At 43.0% G+C, this 18,425-nt stretch overlaps 1 protein-coding gene across 1 annotated transcript in view; it reads left to right on the top strand.

The window, feature by feature from the left end:
• The first annotated feature begins 1,610 nt into the window (after window positions 1–1,610).
• Window positions 1,611–18,425, top strand: part of NUAK1 (NUAK family kinase 1) — a 48,606-nt gene continuing 31,791 nt past the window's right edge. Inside the window, exons 1-2 of the mRNA XM_026863939.1 lie at window positions 1,611–1,781; window positions 1,929–2,105. Of these exons, the coding sequence (XP_026719740.1) occupies window positions 1,611–1,781; window positions 1,929–2,105 (348 nt within the window). The remainder of the gene's footprint in view (window positions 1,782–1,928; window positions 2,106–18,425) is intronic.

Here is an 18,425-nt window from a genome sequence, read left to right as displayed (position 1 = left end):
CTTTTGGTATTTTATTATGCCTTATATCTCTCTAATCACAATATATAGCAATGATTCATAACATATTTCCTTATGGAACTGGTGATGTATGCTTCCAAGCGGCTAGAAGAGAATACTCTTGGGCATATTAACAATGCTCATGAGTATAACATAATGAAACCTATTTTCATCACTGGCATTCATGCTTTTAGGCTATTCAAGAGGTATAAAGGACCTGGATATAGGCTATAATGAATTCCAGCCTGAAGGGAGCTTTCAGACAGACAACCATAGCTGGACACTCTTTCCTGCTGCCTCTGGGGGGACCGAGCTATTTCTGAACCGCTCATGCAGTCCAGCGTGCAGTCAGCTGGCCCAGATGAGAGCAGGACCCAGGCTGCTCTCATCTTTGCTGGGACTAGGGCTTGCCCTGGACATGCAAATCCACCAGGCAGTTGTTACTGTCATCTTGACAGACTGCCGTACCCTTGGCACCCAGCAAGGCTGAGACTCTGATTTAATCTATTTAAGTGAAATTGCACCGAGGTGAACACATGCCAGGACAATTTTTCACTTCTCCCGGCAATCAAGGGCATCTCTCCTGTTCTCTGTGTTGCCAGCCCCTCTCCTAGCTCCCTCCTGCATCTTGGTGATGCTGCATCCCCATCCCACCCCTGTGCCAATCCCTACTTACAGCAGGTCTGCCCTTCGTTCCTTTGTGTGAATGTTTCTTGGGGCATCCCCTCAGTTTGAGAAGAGCTACACAAGTGCGTTTCAAACCAGGGGCACTGGCAGGCAGCTGATGCAGTAGCAGATCTCCGTCTCTGCATGTTCAGGTAGACCAGGCATTGCTTTATTCTGTGCCAGCTAGTGGGAATGCCATAGTGCTTCAGAGCATTAAAATAAACCAAGAAAAACATGAAAGCTATCAATGTAATCTTATTTCTGACAAAGAGAAGGCCACAGAATTTTTGTCCTTTCCACAATTAAAGGGGTTACAGGAGGGCACAGCACTCTTTTTTGAATAGTAAGAGGGAGGCTTCCCTTACCCTTTCTGCTTTGGAATAGCCAGTTTGTGGTGTACTCTGTGAAGGAGATGTTAAATTTCATGCTCTAGAGCTTAAGCCAATATCAGGCTCCCAAAGATCAAGAACCCAACGTGGGATGTGTTACTTCTGACCACAACAGGATTCCTTCTGTCTTCTTCAACTGGGTGGTGTGGGGACAGCTCCTGCCAGGAGCTGGGTACTGCACTCGGCAGACTCGCCTTGAGCCAGTTGGGCACTTCCGCTGATCCTGAAATGAAGGTGCAGAGATGTCAATTAAAGAGAAACTTGTGTTTTCAAGTTCATCAACTCAGAAGGGCGAAGGCTCCAACCTCAGAGCAGCGTGTTCTCTATCTCAGGAAGAGACCCAGAGGAAGTCCAGCTTTACACCCTGGCCCAGCGAGCTAGAGGAACCAAACGAGAGTCCCCACCAAAGCTGGTGTCTGGGTATCACCCCATCACCACCTGAACACTCCTGAATTAGTTACCTCTGACAAACCTGAGCCTTCACAGGAGTCAGGCAGTCAAACTGGCTGATCACACAGACCAACTCCTGTGTTATCGCTCCCCCAGAGAGGTGGAGGGATGGGGCTACTGAGTCCCGAAATTCTGTGCTTTGACATCGCTGTGGTCATGAAGCTGAACGTTTTTGCAGAGACAATCTTGCAGAGAGACAATCCAAACTGTAAATTGCGCCTTAAGGACAGTCAGGGGGGAAGAGACGTGGAGCCAAGACTCTCACATGAAGGCCTCTGTGTCGGTCCAGCAAACTGGCTGTACTGGAGCATGCCAAAATGATTTCACCCCACACCAATTTCCCATTTCTGCTACAAGAGACCATCTGCCTTCTCTGGCCATGGGCACGGGGATGGCTTCTTTCCTAAAGGAAACATCTGATTGGAGGAGCCGCTCGGGGAGGCTCCGTCCGCGGAGGTAGCGGCGGCAGCGAGGAAGCAGCAGGGGGTGAAGCGGCATCACCACAAGCACAACCTGAAGCATCGCTACGAGCTGCAGGAGACCTTGGGCAAAGGCACCTATGGCAAAGTCAAGCGGGCCATCGAGAGGTTTTCTGGCAGAGTGGTAAGGCAGGCGGAGGGGCTTCTCTTTGCCTTTCTGTCACATATATATGCATACACGCCTATATAACAGTTTTCTTGCCAGCACCTACTCCGGAGCGGAGCCGGCCGGGTGCATCTCCTCAGGGACACGTTCGGAGCCCCGTCCGTGTCTCGGTGGGCAGGAGCCCGCTGTGGCCGTAGCCCGTGGGGGCCCGGGGCAGCATCCCACCCGTGTCAGTGCTCGCTTGGGTCCAGGGCTTTGTCTGGAGTGCAAATCCTATACAGAAAGGTTTTTTTTTTTTTTTCTTTCTTAGGGGGAGTGGTGGTGGTATTGTAGTACCACATAGGTACATTTTAAAAGCATGTGTTATTGTTGGAAAAATAGGGTGGCTTATTGTTTTTGTTTTTGCATGCGAGTCCACTGTGAACAGTTGTTCTTTCCCCACTGGAAATTCACAGTTTAGTGAAACCTGTCACATCCCCTGGCTAACCAAAGCCTCTCACAAAGTACAGAAAGGCAGACGTTGGTTCTCCAGTTAAAAATGCCGTGATTCAGTCATACTTTTGTGACCTGAACTTTGCTGACACATAAAAAAAATTGCGGGGACTACAGCCCAGCCCCATTGGTTTTTACAATCCGTTTCAGCGCTCAGTGGTGCCGGCTGGCTCGAGACTTCAAGCAGCCCGGAGGTTGTCCAGCAATAACTCAGTTTCAGCATTTCCTCATCGGTACAGCGCTCCAGCAGGGCGCAGAAATGCAATTGAAGAAATGTACACGTTAGTCAGAGTTATTGTCATTTTTCCTTCCCTGAACTACGTAACTATCCACAGAGGGCAAGTGAATGAGGGGCAGGCGTTGCATTAAAGACTGTCCAGAGAAATAGATGGCTTTCTAAAGGGTTCTTAACGCTGCTTTTCATATGAAGTAACTGAGTTTTCACTAGACTTCATCTAAAAGCAAGACATTTCCCTAGTGACGTTACAGGTTTTGTCTCGTTCATCTTTCCTTTTTGGTTGCCTGGAATCTCAGCATGCACCCAGAGGCAGAAGCAACTGTAAAACAGAAAATGAAATTGCAGATGCCACAGCTTTAATAAAGGACACTTACTTTGCAACTGAATATCTTTGTGTCGACAGTGGAAATGAGAGTTTCAGCCAAGTTGTGGAGTCATATCATGTATACTTTCAGTTTATTAGCTCATTTGGAGGCTGGCTGAAGAGAAACCAGAGATGGACATCTCTGCACATGCTCACTCCAAGTCCGTGATTTTTAAAGTTTGCTGTCTTGGCTGTTTTACAATTTCAGGCTAACAAAAGCTCCAGGGCTATGTTATATACTATTATTTTGCAAGTAGGTAGATTATTTTTGAGTTGTGTTACAAATGTAGTAAATAAGCAAATACATCAAAAAGACCTTTTTAAAAAGGCTAGATACATTTTTTTAAAAGGTGAATATTGTAAATGAGATTTGTCTTTGGGAAGGGCCTTCACAGAGGAAAGGATGTAGCACAGATGTGTATCTCCTCTAAGTTAAGAAAACACCAGGTCTTTCCATATTTTGCTGACTGTCAAGCACTTCAGCTACACAGCTAAGGATACTTAGATGATGCGCTCTGAACTGAATTTATACAGCTGATGCCATCTTGAAATGGAGAGAGTCAGAATAAGAATACCCATGCAATCTTAAATGAAATAAAAATGTTACACTGGCTCTATCAGCTGGTATGTAGAAGCTAAACAAATCCTTACTGGGGTGTGAGTTTTATACTGTAGTGATACAAGCCTTGGCGTGTGGCACTTTATAATTATTAACTAGTCTGCAGGCGAGTTCTGGTGTAACGTGTCTGTCTGAACTTTAACATCTGTGAGTGTATGTAAAATACCCACATTTTGTCTGCTTACAGAATAAAAGCTAGTTGTCAGGAATCCAGCCAGAGCTAAGTGAATGGAAGATGCTTCTTGTTTTCTGACAGTTCCCTGTCTGACTGTTGCAGTGAACACTGATAGCTTTCCATGGGTGAGACGAGAGCACCGACAGGACGATTGATCGGAGAGAGGCAGAGTTTTCCTTCAGTTCCCCCTCGAACCATTCTCTTCCCTTTCCTCTCCTCAGTTCTCATTTAGTGGGCAGCGTTAATGAGCGGGTTGAGCTGCGTGTCCGTGTCCAGCAGAGGATGCAGTGAGTGATCTTGCACCACTTCCAGTGCAAATCACCTCACAGCCAGCAGCCAGGTAGTGAGAGTCCCAAGGTCGCTCTAGTCCCATCTGTATTCTGCTACTGGTTTAGCTAATCATCTTTTTCTTTGCTCAGTGGTAAGCAGGTATTTGAAGCTGTATAGTAACAGATTGCATTGCTGGACCTTGGCAGCCGCATTGTGTTCCCAGTCATCAGCCTTGTCCAAGCGATTCTCCTGTTTGGCCTTTCTGCTTTTTTTGTCCGTTAACAATCTCTTTAGCTGTATGGCATTTCATAAGGATATTTTCATGATTAGCCAGGCTTTTCATATGAAGCACAAACTTGGGATTTGTCATCATCTGTATAAATAGAGAGCTCAGGAATAAAATAAAAGTTGGCAGATTTGAGTTAGTGAAGTAAAACAAAGGTGAGAAGACAGTTCAATCCAAGGTACAGATGTGCTTTAGTCCTGTGCCATTGGAAATCAATAGCAGGATTTCTGTTGACTTGAATGAAAGTAGTATTTGGCACTTATTAACAGATTGTAGGTTTATTCAGATTGTTGTAATTTCTTTGTCTTTCCTCTTAACTCAGTGGAACGTGATCATAAAGCTTTCTGCCATAAAGCTCCAGGGTAGATTGTATGATACATTTAGTTTGTTATTGGAAACAACTTCTGTGGATTTGTGTATTAGTTACCACAGTGACTACAGACAGTATTGCATGCTGCATGAAGCAGTTAAAATATTGCCCACTACATGATGTATGAAGTGCCTGATTTTGCCAGCAAGATTTCCTTCATTAGTACTGGCTCAGTATACACTGTAACTTATGGTATTTTAAATTAAGGCACCTGTTAGTAAGTGTAAGGATGAAGAGATGATATCACAAGCCTGTGAAGTAGCACTCATGTTGACATTTCTGTGGGTATTTTCTCCACTTGTCATATTGCACGTTAAACCAAAGAACCGAGCTTTTGTCATGTTACGTATTCGATGTTTGTTAGCCAAGAAATCCAGTTACACTTATGTCAGCCTTAGATAAGCTGTGTATTGACCACCTCTGGCTGATCACATGCATGGTGCATGAGGATGGTAGATGCTGCTGGGTTCTTCTTTGAGTAAGTTATTCCAGTGGAGTAAATACTCCTTACAAAGCAACTTTAAATTGCAGACAGGTGTTTTTAGTCTTGTTATTTGTGTGTTCCTGACATCATACAGAAAGCAATGCCTGGATACAGAAATGCATTAATATTAATTAATGTTAGTAAAGAAGCACGTAGCTCTCTAAAACATGGAAGACACAAGGTAAACCCTGTTAGGCTTCCTGGAGTACTCCCAGCAGAGTTTAACCCAGGGGTTTGATACCCCAGCCGGCTTGCAGCTGCCAATGGGTGCCCTCCTGTGAGGTGCTCTGCTGGGAGTCATTTGCTCTCCCTGCCACCCCTGGACCTAGAGCTTGCTAACATGGCTGGTTCGCTGTTACAGCCTCTTATAAAGTACTCTGTATTATTTGAGCTTCCTTTCAGTTACCATTTGTACTCAGGAGAGATTTTGCAGTTTGCAGAAGCCAGGAGCTTTTCTCCCTTCCTTTCCTTAGGCTGCACTTGGGCCTCCCCTCCGCCTTCACCCCTCTCTCTGCCTGAGAGCCAGGACATCTTTTCTTCCTCCTCACCAGCAGGTGGAGGAAGCACTATTCTCCTCCAGCCGTTCCTCCGGAAAGTTAATTATTTTGGGAATTGATGACAAGCTGCAGCCCAACATGAAAAACAGGCATGCGGCGCATATTTGTGCGGGCTTGTTATGTGTGGTGGTACTTGTTTATCTCTTTCACATGGAAGTGCAGGTAGAAGGATGTTGCCAAATGAAATTGGTTTCCAAATTAAAATCTTGTAAAGAGTTCCCAAACTGTAAAGCAACAGAAATATTTTTGGTTGCAACTCCAGTGCAAATTAATGCTTTGAAACAGCTCTGCTTCATGATGCTTTTGGAGAGGCTTTTTGAAACCCTGAAGCAGCAACAGATTACATGAGAGGAGGACCTTTGCTTTGCTGATTGTATTTCTCCGTATCATGACAAAACCAAAACATGAATACCAACAATGACAGCTCTGTCATGTCAGTAATTAAGGCCTTGTTGGCCACACTACCATTTGTTTGTTTGCGGTGTGGTTTTTAAGGGTTCCAAATAACAAGATAAAAGCATGCTCGTGGGTCACTGAGGACAGTGAAAGCCAGGTGGAATGTTTGTCCCAACTCTCTGGTCTGCTTTGCTGATATCGTAGAAAATGTCAGTACCCCTTTCTTCCCTCTTATGCGCATGAATTCTCCTATCTTTAATGACATGTTATTTCTGTTTTTTTGTCTGAGAATTTGTGTTTCAGTTAGCACCTGGGTCACTACTTAATATTGATTTTTATTTTTTTTAAATCTTGCTCAGTGTGCATCTTCTGCAGGATAGTATCCAGATCTGGTGTGGAACTGGTGGTTGGGGTTTTATTTGAGGTTCTTTGTTGTTCTTATTAAAATATCTTCCTTTATTGCAGACACCAGTGGAAGTATCTCCACAACACTGCTGTGATGTGAAGTGCTTGTACAGTATTTTGCACAGCAGGATCCCGATCTATGAATGTGGCTTCCACAGCTAGGATAATACACTTGAATAATAGTAACAGTGGCTTGTATCACTACCTAGTTTTATGCATGAGAAGGAAAAGCTTGATGATTAAAGCCAAAATCATCAGAAGTATTGGCTGCTTTTGAGTGCACAGCCTAATACCTGTTTTTTCCAGGAATGTAGAGTATATAGCACCAGGGTCCTACAGATGACAGCCACCTCCTGCAGATCTCAGTCTCTCCTGCCTCCTGGTCTCTCTCTTTACCCTGGGCTTTTGTTCCTGTGTGACATTCAGCTTCAGTCTCCATTCCTGGCCTTTTTGTAGTCCACTTGCGCTGCTGCCTCCTGCTTTGTTCTGGATGCCAGCGTTGTGACCCGTGCAGAGAGCGCTGCCTTGCTCCCTGCTTCTGAGCTGGTAGCTGCCAGCAGGATCTGTGCAGCCTGTGGTGGGTGCTGCATGCACTTCTCCTGCCATGCAGCACTTATGTGGGGCCAGAGGCTCATCAGTGGAAGAGGGATTCTTGCAATATGTATTGCCAAAAACCTTATTTATTTAAGATGTGCAAACTGACTTCCTTTAGGGACTCAGGATGTGACTAAATCTAGACAATGTTTTCATGGTGCTGAAGGCATGTTAGTGAAATTCAGGTCGTCCTCTGTAAAAATTATACTCAAGTATGCATGGAAATTCTAGATTTGGAATGAATAGAAGTTGGAAAGCATATATGGGCTTCAAAATTGTTTTGCTGTTAATTTGTTGTTTGTGCCACCCTTAATTATTAGATGTGTTCTGAGACTCTGGTTTAGGAAAAAAAAATAAAGGAAAAAGAAAAAAAATCACTGGATTTAATCTAATGTAATTCACAGTGAATATTGTGGGCTTATTACAACAGGAGTTACTACCTGGTTGTATAAAATTACTACAGTCTTCACAATAAACACCTGTATAACTGAAATGCCAAAAAAGACCTGAACATCAAGTGCTGCAAAGAGAAATAACTGATTGCAGTGTGCAGGTTATTAGGGGAAAGGCACTAGTACAAAATACTTGCTTTCTGCACTGAAAATTGTTGTTGAAGAAGCAGATTTTTTTTCAGGGAAGTATGGTTCCGTGGTATGAAAGTCTGAATTAATGACTAGCCAGTAAGGAGTCATCTGAATACGTTAGCTTGTCAAATCTTTTACCAAATTAAAGAACAAAATGTTCTTTCTGAAATCCTTCAATGATGTTGGACTCTCTTACAGGTGAAGAAATTAAGTTTGAGAGACTGTTGTTCCCCTCTCCCTTGGATTGAACAAGTTTGGGCAGGTCAATTAACTTCCCTGTGTCTCAGTGTATCCCTTTCTGGAGGGATACTACTTAATACAGGGCATTTGGGCCTGATACATACCTAGTGTGATCCTTCTAAATGTGAAATTCACAACAGAATTTGAACCAATATTTATAAGGCAACCTTCAGCTAAAAACACCATAAAATGCCTAAGCTTTATTACAAATGGTTTCACAGCACCATATGCTAGAGAACACAACCGGATGGGAATTGCTTGTACAAAGTCTTTCATTAGATATGGCTAAAATATACTGTGTTTTTTGGTGGCATGTGTTCTAAAAATTATTATTATTTTTTAAGAACCACAATGTGGATTTGCCATGTGGAGACAATTATTGTATATATTGTGGTTTGGGGTCATACATGTTGAATAAAACTGTGTGGAATGTGCAGTTCTTGTGAGCAATTGTTTATTCTTTAGAGAACTGTAATTGTAGTTAGTCTGTGTTTTGTCTGGTAAATAAATAACTAGAGAGTCTTTGCTGGAGTGAGAATTGGGAAGAGGCACGTGGTGGTCACGACAGTGCCAAGTAAGAATGTCGAATGTGGGTTGAAAACCAGTTCCAGGTATATCAGCCTTGAACACCAGCAGGTCAGCATGTGTACAGCCATGGTAATCCAAATGCAAAGCATATGGGATGTGTTTCCAAAACCCACATACCAGGGATTTGGAAATTGGCTGCTGACCTTTGCTTTGACGTGGGCATCTCCCTGGCTTGAGTCTCCGCCTCCTGTACCATGCTTGCATACCCTCTGTCTACATAAGCCAGGATGCTTCTTACGGTACAACCATGCTCCTCTCAGCAGAACACTGTTTTCCTCATTGTCATCTTGTACATTCTTCCTATGTGAAGTGGGACCATGGCTTATGTTTTCTGCTGCAGCCCTGGATGATGACTCAAAGCCAGAAGCGCAGGTTTGCCTCTGGTCTTGGGGTGGGATAGGACCTTGCAGCATGGATGGCAAGAAGTGGTGGTGGCAGCTGCCAACTCCTCCTCTGTGCAGTGGCCAGAGCCTCAGCAGCTCCTGACCTGGGCAGTGGTGGAGATGCTGCTGGTGCCCGGCTCTGGCATACAGCTTCTGTGGTTTGCATGCCACCAGTGATGGGTGTGTTGGTGTGAGAATCTCTGACCTACAGAGAGTATTGATCTTGTCTCTTCTTGCCTCCTACGTAAGTCAGGAATTGTCTCTAATTGTCCCAGGTGTGCACCGGACACTTCATTGAAAAAGCTCTCGTCATTAGCCTTGATATGTCGATGTGCTTGGGATAGTTGGTATGTCAGAGGAAATGTCTCAGATGAAAAGGTCTTTGACTAAATATGCAAATGATACTTGTCACGAGTTTCCCTCAAATATCTTCCAACAGATGTGAGTACCATGTGTGTCCATTTAATAAACTAAACTCAAAATAATTTCCACTTTGCTAGATATATGGGGAATAGCTGGGGGGAGGCAGGGAGCAAACTACAAAGCAAGGTAAAAACTGCATATGTGTGGTGTTATATTTGATGACCAATTCATTAAAGCCATAAGTGTATCCAGGCTTTCAATAGTGTTCTCCTGCTGTTGCTTCCTGTACTCCCTGGCTACAAAATCAGTCTCTATGGCTCTCATTTGTCTTACCCACATGAAAGGCTTTGAGCATCTGCAAGTTATGATTTGAGAAGTATCTGCTTTTAAACAGAATATATTTATCACTGTGTCCTCACAGGCAACATTGTACATTATATAAATTAGGGGATTCTAGACCTTTGAACACTAGGGGGCTGGGTGAGATACTCCGTGAGCATACGGTGTCTGGCCATACCCATCAAACATCCTGGACCCACACCAAAAATGCCAGATGTTCAATAGATGTGGAGGCCCTCCTGTAACCTTTGCTTCATGTTGCAAAAGGGGGAGGGGGTGAGGTTGTAGCCATCCCGTGCTCTTGCGCTGTTTTAGTCCTCTCATTTGAACTCAGTATTTTTTTTACATTTGCACTGAAGACCATGGACCAACCCTCAGTTCAGTGTTAAACTATTGTATGATATAAATGCTTAGTGTTCCCTTGCTCTGCAAAGGCAGACAGGATTTGCTTCTAGCTCTGGTGGTTTACGAGACATCAGTCCTTAAAGCTGCCACTGACCCACGATGGGAAGCAAGTCCTGGGTCTTGCTCAAGTGTGAACTTTTTTAGGCTCTGTTCTTACCAATGGAGGAAAATAATAAAATACTTTAATGAGGGGTTCTCTTAATTAAAAAAAAAACAAACAAAAAAACGCAACAAACTCCAGACACACAGCAGCTCTGGGAAAAGGATTGGCATGGCTGGCATTTTCAAAACTGTACCGGCCAGTTGTAGGTGAATGCAAAATCACAAAATAACCACAGGTCTTGTGGTTTGTAAGTATTAGGAATACAGCTGAGGTTGCTTAGGTTAATGTGCGACCTATGTAACTTAATTTCTGGGCCCCTTCTTGGCTTTTCCCTCTCCCTGCCAGCATTTCCTACCTCACCTTAACCACACCTCCAGCTTGGCGCCGGAGGCCCTTTGCTGTTGGGTCTCCTGGGCTGCCAGCCTGGTGAAGGGGAGGGTTCCCTGCACCTTGTGTGGGGCTGGCTGCCTCCATGATGAAGCATTGGTGCTTGGTGGGCTGTTCCATCCCTCTTGCCTCGCCTTCCTGGGGAACGTTGGCCTGTGGTGATCCCAGAGCCCCTCAAGTACCCTGGCCCAGTGGCCAGCATGTGGGATGACTTAAGCAGAGAGGTTGGAGGAGCTGAGTGTCTTTGTTCTGAGGTCTGGCAGCTTGAGGAACTTGCAATTATCCTAATGTCTCACTGTGCTGAGGAGCTTAGTCAGCATATTTGGGCTTGAGTGCTACTGCCTTGGAATAAAGACACTAGTTAAGGGATATTAGGCTTAAAAAAAAAAAAAAAGAAATTCATTGTTTCTGTGAAAAGATACCATGCCAAGTTTGGAGACTAAATTTAGCCATTCATGGGTAGACCAGTTTGGGTCCTGGTGTTGATGGAGATCTCAAAGCCTCTATATGATGTTTCCCGTACACAAAAAGGCATTTAATCTCTGCTACAATTTCTAATCTCCATGGAACGCCTGATGGTGAATGATATTTCCCTTTTTTTGAGGTACAATTGTGATTTTAAAAGTGAGTGTGAATATTTTTATCACAAAAGGTAGCAATGAAGGTTGAATAAAAATACCTGTTTGACTCGTGTGGTAACTAAACATGTTTTTTGTTAAATGGTGTTTTGTTGTGGTTTTTTGTCATTGATGCAAAAAGATTAAGCCTTTTGCACACAAGTTCAACAGGAGAAGATGGCAAAGCATTTTTTTAAAAAACCCAGCTCCTGAGGTACATGTTTGGAGCTGTCATTTGTTTGTCTATTTTTGCCATTGCACTCTGCACAAATCAAATCTTGTGGCTTCCCTAGCGGAGTTTGGCTCAGGAAAAGGAGCAAAGGCCAGCTAGTCCCTCAGGTGGTTGGGGACTCCTGGTGCAATGCTGTCCTCTGCAGCAGTTTTGGCAGAGCCCTATTGCAGGTCATTGTTTTGGCATGGGGGAAAAAGAAAGCTTTTGGGAGAAGAAGAGGGGAGAGTGCAACCTTCTTAGCTTGTATATGCTCTAATGCCCTGTGGCCTGGAGCATGAGATAGCTGTGCCCCAGTGCAAGATGGAAATGCCTATAAAATACCTGCTGGAGGTAATACAGGCTTAGCTGACTTGTGTAGGGATACAACTGGGAGGCATCCACGTTGCCCTCTTGGGAAGACACATTTTTAACCAGGCCTGCACTTGAGGCATGGCATCCTTTGCACTCCTTTCCTTGACATGTTTAATTCTCTTCACGGTGCTGAAATGATGTGAAATAATGAAATGGTAATCTGTGGGTTTAAGCTCCATCTCGTGTAGGAGTTGGTTGTCACAGCTGTGCTTTGGGTGCCCAGGGGGTGAGTGGTTTCCCTGAGGTTCATCTGGAAAGTCTGTGGCAGAGCTGTGGGGAGAGCTTAGGTTGACCACAGCTCCAGTGCTGCACTTGTATGGGTGTAACCATCTCAGGAAGGTCACTCATAAAGTGGGTGTCCTCTTTGATGGCTGTAGTAACACTTTGAAGGGATGGTGCCAATTTTTTAAAAGCCTGACAACTGTTGTATCTCTGAGCCTGGTCACTAGTGTGTACCACTGTTGGTCACCAATTGGTACCACTCGGTCACCGTTGTGTCCTCGTAACCTGGGAGGAACAAGGGCCTTCAACTAGATCATGCAGTGCATTTACATCCAGGCCAGAGACTAGCCATCTTTTTTCAACAATAGGGTTTTCTCTGTGTACAGTTAAAGAATTTTCTACCTGCCTCTCTGTTTCAGTAAAACAAATGTATTCTCCCATCCTGTCTGGCATTTCATGATGAAAATGTGGTCTAATGGGACCTGTGAAATGCCTCGTTGTGGGTTGCGTATTGCTCACGAGGAATTCATCAGGGAGAAGGATTTCATGCTGTATTTTAACCTCCTTCCAGCCTTTCTTGGATAAAAGCAAAACCCTGCAGCCGCGAATGTAATTGGTTATCATTATTGGATGTCATTACTCACTCACTCCGAGTGTAAAACAAAAAAATCGCATCCCCGGTGATGTCTGTGGGTAAAATGCAGCTCTCGGTTACATTAACACTGTTGTAAACTGAAGAGTAGAGTTCGGCCCTTTGTTTCAATTGAAATATTTGTTTAACACAGGCAAGGACTAAACAATACACTTGAAAGCGATTTGTGTTATTGTCTGTAGAGCAGAGCTTGTATTTTATGAACTGGCTGATCATAAAGACAGCATAAATCATGTAAAGCATTCTCATTTACTTTTTCTTTCTTTTTTTCTTTTTGCAGATGGGGCTTGTAGAGTAGAGTTGCAGTCAAATGTCTGCTCCAGGATATTTTAGTTGAACTGTGTGAGTCCATTAAACAAATGTAATGGCTTTTTGGAAAGAAGCACTGCGTGTTTCAAACCAAATGTTTTACATAGAGAACATCTGGGTAGTTCTGGGTGTTTGTATGTAGAGCACATCAGACAGCAGCCGTAGTGAGCTCAGCTGGGAGGTTGCCTGGGATGTAGTTGTAGGATATGACAGTTCAGTTATTATGAGGAATAATTCCTATGAAGTATTGCCATAAACTGAATGTTTGGCACAAACAACTATATCTTCGTTTTACTGTACACCCAAGTTATTCTTCTTATCTGCCCAGCAAAACTCTAAACGATGTTTAAACAACCCAGTAAATGTTGGCACTTCTGAGCTGCGGCATGCGCATTAAAGCAAGCTTGAGGAAGCCGTTACTGTTAAGGGGAAAACGAAGCTTGCTGTGTTTTCAACGAAGCACTCCTGCCATGGGCAATGCAGTGTGAGTGAGCGATGAATGCAATATGTGCAAATGGTTTGTGGGGTTGAATTGGAAATGATCGATGTTGCAGTGGTGTTGGGTGTTGTTGCTTTGAGTGTGAAAATGCAAAACTGGTGAAATGCATGTAATTAGCCTGACATTAGAGTTTATTTGGGCTACTGGAAGAGCTTTAATCTGGTTAAATTAATAAACCTGCATTTCCTTCACAGCATCAGAGGTAATAGATTTCCAGGAAATGTAGGAAATGTCGAAAAACGTCTTATCTGGGAGTCAGTTCTTAAACTATTTCTGCAGTTTAACTGAGGAATGCGTGGTTTAAATGAGATTAAAGTTGTAATTTCCAGAGTAGCAATGCAGCTTCCTCTTTCAGGATTGTTTAAGTAAAAAGTTAAACAAAGTGGGTTAGGCAGTCTCTTGCTCCAGTCCCTTGTGGACAGCAATTCACATTGCGCAGTACTGCTTTAATAGTCCTGGTCGGTCTGACATGATTTGTGGTATTTGCTGCGATGAATTTCTGGACTGAGCAGTGTGAGAGGGAATTGCTCCTCATTCTGAGGAAGGTGGTATGTCCAAGTCTGTGTGAAGGTCACAGGCAGGGTGAAGTGGGAAGCCTGCGCTGCTGCTGCTGTTGCACTACCTAACAGCTTAGTTTTTGGCAAGGGGATCCCAGAAATCTGAGTGCTAACGCTCCCTTGTTCAGCTGACCCCGGCCAAAACATGTGCCAAAAAAGGTGTTTGTGCATGTTGAAAAAGGGGGCAACAGTTCTGCAGAGTTCTTTGCCAAAAGCTTTCCGTCTAGAAAAAAAATGGCTTTGCTGTTTCTCCCCTCCAAAGTTAACCCTCCCCCTAACTACGTATAACAACTGCCTGCAGTTGTGAACTCCTAGCAAGGAAAGCTAGAATTATGCGTTTAAGGCTGAAAAATTGCTTGATCGCCAGGCGCTTCATTGTAGGAAAGCGTAATTAATTCCTCGCCCTCTCACGTCTATTCCAAGCCCAGCTGGCCACAGGGAGCAAGCGTGTTCCTGTTTCTGTGTTACTCTCTCCACTGAGCCATTAGGGTGGCCCTGGTAATTTACTTTCAATACATAGAAGGGAACAACAGGAGGTTCCTCTACCTTCAGGGGTATAAATATTTCTCAGAAATCAGAGACGGATGGGGAAGAAATGTTAGCAATCTTCTTTCCTCCCTCTATAGCAATTCCACTGCGTTCTGTCATAAATTCTAGGACAGTCCCTTCCAAAAAGAGACCATTAAATAGGTAACGTCCAAGGCTGAACAATGTAATACTGAAGCAGTGCTTTTATAAAAAACAAATTTAATATTGCAAAGTGATCTGCAAGCCCTGGAGCAAAATAACCTGGGTGAGGCTTTGATACACAGTTGCCAGTCTTTGTTTTCTAAGAGTATTTTTCCAGATAGGATGTGGGTTTATGGTTCACTAGATTCTGACCAGGAAGTGGTATTTATATTTTGATCCATTTTAGATCAATTTAGAAAAATATACTAGATATAGGTGCTTCGGAGAGTTCTGTGTCATTAACCCTTCCAACTGTGCTGTTTACACACATCTGTATACTTTCTGTGATATCACCTCTGTGGCCCACCATCCTTGTGCAATGAATCCTTGCTCATCAATGTTAATCCAAAAGCTTAAACTCTATAAACTCAATTTTAAAATCTCGCCACACTTCAAAATTCCACTGGGTTAATTAAGAATTTGGGGTGGTCAAGCAATATGGTGTTGTGTTTCAATGGGCGTTGGGGTGCCTGAAGGTATGGACATTTCTTCAAAAGACAAAAGACTCTTTCCAAGTTTTCCTTGTAGTTTTGTAATTCTCATGGTGAAATAGCACTTCCTTTTGTCTTCAAACAACTGGAGAACCAGGAGAGCAAAATTAAAAGATCAACACAATACCAGGTGACTTTGCATTTGTGGTAGAAAAGGCATTGTGAAGATGTGCAAAGTTCTCAGTGGTTCTGAGGTTTCTCTGAACTTGTAGAAACTTTGCTGAAAGAGAGAGAATAAGCTGAGTTACATTTATTTACCTACAACTTCCTCAAGCGGAATGTACCAATGAATGAAAATGGGCTGTCAGGTGGCTTCTTGGAAAAAAAAGTAGTTCTAAGAAGGAGTTTAAACAATGTCCAGCCCCCTTCCTTGTTTAATGTAAAATACAGCCTTGCACTGATATAGCACCTTTTACCTAAACATGTGCAAAATCACTTTAGAAACTCTGGTAACTGCTGAGGTTGCCATTATTTAGCAATTATTTAACAGAACATTGCAATAGTTTGCAACAGTTGCTTAGAGGGTGTGAATAACTTAATTTCCAATTTAAATTATCGGGAGGAATTACAGGAGACTGTAATTTTCAAACTGGAACTAGATCCAGGCACCAGGGCTTTAGATCTCTCTTCTTAAGAAAGTCATAAAGGGCTTTTTCTAACGAAGTAGCCAGGATCTTGGTTTTGCATTTCATCCCCAAATCGGTGCCTTGAACAGTGTGCACTCCTGCTTTGGAGGATTACTTCAGTGTGGTTCACTGCTTATTCACAATGGAAGAAAAGCATTGAATTAAAGTCCCTCTCTGCTGCCCCAGGTTAGCATTTTGCATTACATCAGCAGCTGTGGTAGCTGTGAGACCAAGCTTCAAAATTAATGTGAAATCTATCTTCCAGTTTTTGAAGGGAGAATCTGTAATACCCATGTAACACTGAGAACAGTAAACTTGGGGCTTGTGAATTCTTTCACTCCTCTTTAACCTGACTTGCCAGTAATTTAATTAGTGCTAAACAGTCTGCATACAGACTTGCAGAAGTTAAAAGACTGACACAGGATTTGCTTCCAGTGACTTTTCCTCTTTTGCACATGTGCTGGATGGAGCTGTGCTGTGTTTGGAAGTTGATCAATAATGATTGCACAATTCTAACCTTATTTAAACTATGATATAAACAGACATGATAGAAATGGATGCTACCAGGTTTTTTTCTACTTAAAAATGAAGTCAGCTTTTTTTTCCTGCCTTTTTTTTTTTCTCTGCCCCCTCCCCCCCCCCTTTTTTTTTTTTTTTTCCCTTTTTTTCCTTTTTGGTTCCAACAAAATTGTAACCTGGAAGAAAAGCAGTTAGACTTTGTGAAATCCCAATTCAGTGTAGCATTTGGCTTCAGTAAATGTGGAAGCCAAAAATAAACATCTGTTTGGCAACTTCACCAGAAGTTAACTGTAAATGCAGTTTTCATCTTTTCAGTGAATGTGGCATTCAGTGCTGGTTAACATCTATTAAGGAGGAGCGATCCATAGTTGAGGTTGTAAAACATTTTTTTTCTTTTAATTACAGTTGTGAACCTCCTTTGCCTCGGGGAAATCCCCTACCCCAGTTTCTTTCCAGATATAATTTCTTATGTGCCAAAACATGAACTTCCTTTGAAAGCTAGAAGGTAGTTGGATGGGATATTTGTGAGTTATTAGACTTTGGAAAAGAGATGGTCTTCCATCGATCTGTGCATGACAGCCTCAAAACTTCAACTTGGCCATTTTTTTTTCTCTTTCCTTTAGTCCTTCAGAATTAAATCATAAGCTTCTTTTTTTTCAGGCTGAGTTAAGAACATTTTAAACTATTAGGTATTGCATCTTTGGATATTCAGAAGGATATATGGAGTTAGAAGTAAGTTAGGAAAATGTAAGCAGTCCTACTTTTTTCTCCAGGAAGGTAAAGTCTGCACATGACAGGGATTCTCCCAGGATGCCGGCTTTGGGCTCCAGTCCTGGCAGGCTGTGACTGCAGTCATCCTTAACAACCTCATCTTGTCAGATCTCTGCTTTTCAGCAAATCCTTTGCAACCTCTGCTGCTACCAGGGCAAATTCGTTTCACTGTGGGTCAGGGAGGATTGAAGTGGATGCAGATTTGTGGTAGTGTGTTATTGGGACAGTGGAAAGGGGTGAGAAGGGGCAACTTGAGGCAGCATTATGGGAAATGCTTTATTATTGTGAGAGGTGATGATTAGTTGTAGGATCTTGCTTCTAAAACTGAAGAGTCCTATGACTTGGGACTTCAGTAATGCTGTATGAAAAACTTTTATTTTGGGAAGGCTGAAGTTTTTTGGTAGATTTCTGACATAAATCAGTGAACTCTTGATTTTTGAATTCTGCAGCCCTCCCTTCTCCTTGTTTCCAAGATTCACTGCCTCACTATGAAAAATCAGTAAGCAGGTTACTAGCTTGTGTTTTCAAATGCTCTTGGAAATCAGGTCTATGCTAAACCAGATGAGTGCTTTTTTTTATTCCTACAGTCCTGAAATGATTAATACAGAACTGTAAGATCTGTCCGGTAGTCAAGATGACTCAAACCCAGGATTCTCAGCGTTAAATGAAGAAAAGTCTGCCAGGTAAATTTGTCAGAGGATGCATGGTATAAATATGCCAGGCTTCATATACATAGCTGAGGATAGCCGGTACCAAACAATAAAGGGATATAAATTTTCCAGAAGGCAGTAGTTACTCAGGAAATGCGCTCACAAATCCTGTTAACAGGCACCGCATGCGGGAGTGAAGAAAGCAGTGGAGGAAGGGTGTTGTATGTTCCTCCTGGCACCCACTTTGTTTATGTACAGCATAAATGTGTTCATATGGTGCCATATACTGCTTATTGAAACTTGGTTCCACAGGCATTTTTCTCTGTGAATAAAGGGGGAACTAGAAAGACGATATAACCCCCTTGCCTAGTGTTTGTGATTAGTTAATTTCTCTTCACTTGATGATTCATCATTTATCATATGACAACAGCAACAATGTCCAGCAGAACCAGAAAAGGAAAATTAAACTGA

This window comes from Athene cunicularia (genome assembly GCF_003259725.1).
Source record: "Athene cunicularia isolate RWA chromosome 1 unlocalized genomic scaffold, athCun1 chr1_part2, whole genome shotgun sequence".
In the NCBI taxonomy this organism is placed as follows: Eukaryota; Metazoa; Chordata; class Aves; order Strigiformes; family Strigidae; genus Athene; species Athene cunicularia.
The sequence above is the reverse complement of the archived record's forward strand: the minus strand, read 5'-3'. Positions and strand labels throughout refer to the sequence as shown.